The sequence below is a fragment of the Micromys minutus genome (genome assembly GCF_963924665.1).
Source record: "Micromys minutus genome assembly, chromosome: 22".
Classification (NCBI taxonomy): domain Eukaryota; kingdom Metazoa; phylum Chordata; class Mammalia; order Rodentia; family Muridae; genus Micromys; species Micromys minutus.
Genome location: NC_137957.1, coordinates 18,572,615 through 18,578,614, shown reverse-complemented (window position 1 = coordinate 18,578,614; position 6,000 = coordinate 18,572,615). Strand labels below are relative to the sequence as shown.

The window sequence follows — 6,000 nt, the reverse complement described above, 5'->3', positions numbered from 1 at the left end:
TTCTGGGGAAGAAAAAAAAAAAAAACAATCCACACAACCATTGCAGAACAGCTGCTTCAGTGACTCAGATAACCGTCCTCAGGACACACGAGTGCTGCACACTGATCAGCAGTGCTCAGGTATAAAAGGAGTTGTTGGGCTTGTTATCACTTCCACAATTCACTCAAATGGTGGCTTCAAGAAATGAGATACTGTGACACGTTGAGGTCCACTCTTTCTGATGAAGAACCAGCCGTTTTCTAAGTGTAATGTAACTGAAAACACTAATTTAGCTTTGATTTTATTTTAATGATATGCACATGAGTTAACAAATTACAATTAAAACGGAATTTGTTATGGTAATTCCACAGAACTTAAAAACATGCAACACTGCATGGTAAAAACAGCTTCATTCATATACAAAAAAATATTCCTTTGAGACTCTTGACAGTGGCTGGAAATTTTTGACATAAGCTTTTTGCAAAGAATATTTTTAAAAATGTAAAGATCTGATTAACCAATTAGTGCAGTATTAGGAGAGATAATAAACATTATTAGTAAAGAAGTTACAGTGATTTATACCAGGTATAGACAGGGTTCAATGTAGTCTCATTAAATAAATGTTCAGTTAAGAAAATAGTTTTGAAAAAGATCTTATATTGAAGCCATGTATTAATTTTGTTGAATCAGCTTATATAAATCAATAGTCAAGTTTATTCAGTTAAAGAAAATAGGACTATGCTTTCTTATACTCATAAATAGTATGTAATATAGCATATATACAAGTAAAGAAAAGTTCTTTGTAAAAAAAACATACTGCCAATCCTGGTGCCAAGGTTGAAATAGTTCTTTGTCCACTACTAACTGGTAAAAATGTCTTATTTAAATCACATTCAACCAGCATAAATAGTTGAGTATTGTTGTAAACAATAGAGAACCCAAATGTGTTTGTATTTTAATTTTCATCACTGAGTAACAATCTACTTCTCAGCTTAGAATGCTTTATAAAGGCTCAACATTTAATTTCATCAAGTCCAAAGCCCACTAAAGAGTAAACACAGTGAATGCTTGTCAAGTGCGTAATTTCCAAAGCATCCACTTGTAGTATTTATCCAATACCAGTTCATCAGCAACAAAATAAAATGTGCTTAGCTATAAAAATACTAAGGAATGTTATTGAAAAGGAGAGGCTATTTGGCATAAGTAACTACAAAAATAATTAGTTTAAAACTTTGTAAAGCTTTAATGCAAGAACATCAGTACACTGTCTTTCCATTGAACTTAAAGCATGATCAATACCAGGACTGTGTCTACCTTTCGTGGACTTAAAAAGGAATTGCAACAAAGTATCTCTTAAAAATGTAAGACAAATGATCATGCAGGTGTTAATCTAGAGGCATTTGGGGATGCTAATGCCTGTGCTGAACTGTCTTCTTTGGCTTCACTGGCAGCAAGAATGGGCAAGGTGCTACTTGGAAAGGCAGATATGGGACAAGGGGTGCCAACATTTTCATCAGTGTCAGAATCTGGTGTTGTAACTTCACTGTCCTGAAGTCCCAGGATCTCGCAAACTGCTTGTGGCAATTCCTGAGAATAAAAAGTCAAATATAAAAATTACAACTGAGAAAAAAAACTCACAAAATAACCCTTTAATAGTAGCTTGGCTCTACAGTCTGACTGTTCATTTTAACTGGGTAAGTGCTGAGACGCTTGTAATGTGGCAGCATTATGCAGTGGGAGGAGGTGCCTTAGACCCAGGCTGAGGCATCCCCACTGAGGTACAGTTTATTTGGGGGCATGAGAAGGGAGTAGAGGCAAAGAGAATGGACAGAGAGGGGAGAGAAAGAAGGAAAGAGGTCAGCGAACATGTGGGTTGGCAGAGAAGGGAAGGAGAGAGTGAAAGATTCTTGAGAGCTAGAGCAACAGAGGGAGAAAGAGAAAGGGAGTAATAAGCAAGGGGGTTGGGGAGGGGGAGTCAGAGGGGGCACAGAGAAGGACAGAGAGGGAACCAGAGAGAAAGAGAGAGGGAGAGGGAAGGGTAGAAGGAGAGGGAGGAGGAGAGGGAGGGTGGAGAAGGGAGGTGAGGGAGAAAGGGAGGGGCACCAGACAGTCCTTTTATAAGCAAGCCAGGCTCCTACCTCACTGTTGCTATGTAACTTTTTGGGCAGAGCCTAAGAAATGGCAGCAAGTGCCACATACTCTTCTCACATCATCTTATCTTTCTCTACTCCAAATGAAATTTTAGTCATCTATTTTGTGTCATGAATTTTCCTAGTTAGCTTTAAATGTCAACTTGACAGAGCCTAGTCATGAGAGAAGAGACTGGCAATTGAGGGACTGGCCAGTATCAGACAGGCCTGTAGGCACGTCTGTGGGGGTTATCCTGATGGTTAATTGATGTAGGAAGACTCAGCCCTGACTGAACAAATGGTCCTAGACTGGGTTGGACCAGGCCACAGAAGAAAGCTAAGTAAGGAGTTAGAGAGACTGTGTTAGCTCATAACTGCCTGTAACTCAAGCTCTACAGGGACCAACATCTCTGTACAACATCTTCAAGGACATCTGCACTCATATGCTCATGACAGACAGACAGACAGACACACACAGACACAATCAGTAAGCAGGAGCCTGTGACTGAGTGAGGTAGCAATGCCCTTTCATGGTTTCTGCTTTACACCCCTGCTCTGCTGCCCCCCATGATGGAATGTGATCTGTGTGATGAGAAAAACCCAGGCTCTTCTATTTGCTTTACTCAGCATTTTGTCACAGCGATGGAATCAAAGTAAAACAAAAGCAATTTCTTTATTTCCTTTAAGGGAAACCACTCTACGCCAGCAGACCTCCCTGGACCTACTTTTTGCTGTGTGCTTGCTTTGGCCTTTACACGGTATTAACCCACATAGTCCAGGCTAAACTCAAACTCAGCTGAGGCTGGCCTTAAATTCATGATCCTCTGGTGAGACTAACTGCAAGGATGTACCACTGCATCTCATGAGTTTTCTAACATTTACAATTTACCTTCTCTCTCCTTACAGTTACAATCTTTTCAGGAAACACTAGTTCCTTAAAGACCCAAAGTAATCTCACTAGCAGGTTTTGAAACAGACTAGCTATCCAACAAACATCCCCCCCTAGACCAACTAAGATACAAAAGCTGAAACAAAAATTGTTTTAAAAATGAAAACGCTCTATCAGTCCCTATGAACTGTGGGTGTGGTTGGGTCCTGCCTGTGTTTCTGAGGCTTAGGACACAAAGCTGCAACTATCCTCCTCCCGGTCACCCCTCCCTCAGATGCCAGGCAGGACAGGAAACAAAAAAGCTGCAGCTTTCCTTCCTGCCCCTGCCCCTTCCTCTAGATGCCAGGAAGTGTGCTTTGTGATCAATCAGGATTCCTTTTCCAGAAACCCCTCCCCAAAAGGCTGCTGCCATCCTGTCCTCGGAGCTGCAAACAGCAAGGCCTTGCCTTCCTTTGTTCCACCCCCTCCTCTGTGCAGCTGCCGACATTTACGACTTGCCTGTCCTTCAGTTTTTAACTTTAATTTAAAAAATGATTGTTTGAGCTTAAAAATAAAACTTGGAAAAAAAAAATAAAAAAAAATGGCCAACTATATAATCACTTGGTTTAAATTCAGATTAAAAAATCAAACTGCAGTAAGACAAACTACCATCCCTTTGTTTCTGACTAGGACCTATTTTTGGTAGTGGATGTTGCAGTTTTAAACAGACATCTTGTTACATTCATTAAGTTAAATAATGTATTACCACTTAAAATCTCCAGCCTCCAGTTGTAGAAATATTCTCATTACTTTTGCCATTTGCCAATTAAATGTTTCCAATCTGGCATAATTAGTCAACTGTTTTCAATTAAGTGAGGTAAACTTACAAAAGTAAATAAATAAAAGCTTTGTTTCTGCCCTCAATTTGCCGACTGCCTTTTGTTTTCCTTATAAGGAAATCTTAGCTGATTAGAAAGAGAAAAATATTGCAATTATTTGCAACACTGTATACCTTGCATTGTGCCATCTGTAGGGAAATTGCTTCTGCTTTACACAGTATATCTTCCACATCAATTTTCATGGACAATTCATTGATATGCTAAAAAATCAACAAAAGAGAATGATAATCAAAACAGAAAGCTCTATTATACTCTACAACATAAACAATTTATTACCAATTATACTGCACTGCAGATAATACCCATAATATAAAAATATCCACATACTAAAAATCCACCGAAAATCCAATACATCTTTCATTACACTCAGTTTTGAAGACAAAGAATAGCTAATAAGCTCACAAAACATTAAACCTAGCAGCCATCCAGTCTTCTAATTCAGTTATAAGCAAAAGGCAATTTGTTTGTTTTTAAAAACTATATAAAAGAGCATTTGTTGAACTTCCTTTCTTTCTTAAATAGCCACTGGATAGTAACTGACCAATGTGTATTTACCAAACTGTCAGTCTTTTGGACTATGCTAGTCCATCACTTGGTGTTAGGGACACAAGCAGAATTATTTATGAGATTCAACAACATTCCAAAGAAACGCTTGGTACATGAGGAGCACCAGAGAGAGAACACACAATCTACACTGAGAGAAGACCCACCTTAAGAATTTCATTGAAGCCATAATGCTTTTCCATTATTTGTTGCTTTTCTGATTCCAGAATAGCACAACACAGAAGAAGATGAAAATTCTTACAGGGTAGTTCAGTCCACATTACCTACAAAAAATGTAAGTTACTCAGTGAACAAAAACAATTCTAAATTATTTCTTCAAAGATACATGCTAATTCTCAAATAAACATGTCTAGTTGGGATGGTTCAATTTTCTACAGATGAAAAGTGAAGGAGTCTTACCTTTAGCTATAAAGAAATCAAAATGAAGTTTACTATGTGACAGACTTCCAGTGGGCACAGAAGTAGCTACAGAGAGCAACGAAAAATGCAGCATTCCTAATGGCCATACTCTACGGGCGACCATAAAATGTAAAGAGTAGATCCATTTCCAGTATTTTTTCAGAACTTCCTGACCTTTCTCACAAATGTTCAGTCCTTAAAAAATTTAAGAGGGAACTGAACCCTACAAACTTAAAAAGCACTAATTATAGTGCATAGGCGCAAACACAGCCAGAGATACTTCTCCACTGAGCATAGTGAAAGCCTTGTGTCACAGCTTTTGTGTGTGTGTGTGTGTGTGTGTGTGTGTGTGTGTCACTCAAGATGAAGAATATCCCTGATTCCAACAAAAACTGGAGGGGCTACCAAAAAATTTACACCCAACTACATAGGCATTTGAGCAACTGCTACATTTTATCCTAAATATGGGCTGATGCCAGCAAACTCCAGACCTTTCTCCCCCAATAAAGAACCACACAAATGATGCTAGTAGCACATGGCTGAAAGGGTTTCTACTTTTGTAAGGAATAAGTCAAGTTAACCCAATATGAGAAGTTTAATTACAAAGCAATTAACCTCCAAGTTTCAGACTATTTCGTAAAGAAAGATTTAGGAATTAGTCGAGCTAAGTGGTCACAGTACTTTTGATTCATCCTAAAAGAGTTCAAGTTCACACTCCAGAGCAGGCCCATGACCAGGAGTAGCTGCCAGAAACAACTCTAGGTTTTGTTTGTGTCTGCGTGTTTTAAAGAGTGAGAAAGAGTGGGTAGAGAAGATGGGGAGATTCTGGAAAAAGTAATGGGAGGGAAAAACACGAATAAAAATATTGTATGAAAACAAACTGTAATAAAAAAAGTTCAGGTTCTAACTGCACAAATCTGATACACATTTTAGTATGAATCCATGCAGGACACAAGCAGCTCAAAACAATATTCTTCAGTTAGCACACAGCTCTCTCTAATGGTAGCCTGGGAAACAATTCCCACCTATAAAAGGAATTCCACTGAACGTTGTTCTTAATACATTCGGTAGAAAGCCTATCATTTCTTAGTTTGTATAAAGCTATAGCACTAGTAAGCTATTATATTAATGTTGTAGGTTTAAAAAGTATGCTAGATCTGTT

General features: G+C 38.4%; 1 protein-coding gene across 1 annotated transcript in view; it reads right to left on the bottom strand.

Annotated features, from left to right (window-relative positions):
- Positions 1 to 251: 251 nt before the first annotated feature.
- The window catches only part of TBC1D15 (TBC1 domain family member 15), a 50,719-nt gene continuing 44,970 nt past the window's right edge, over positions 252 to 6,000 (bottom strand). Inside the window, exons 15-17 of the mRNA XM_080934952.1 lie at positions 4,586 to 4,702; positions 3,989 to 4,075; positions 252 to 1,566 (exon numbers count right to left, since the gene is read on the bottom strand). Coding sequence (XP_080791078.1) covers positions 1,354 to 1,566; positions 3,989 to 4,075; positions 4,586 to 4,702 — 417 coding nt within the window. The 3' untranslated portion in view covers positions 252 to 1,353. The remainder of the gene's footprint in view (positions 1,567 to 3,988; positions 4,076 to 4,585; positions 4,703 to 6,000) is intronic.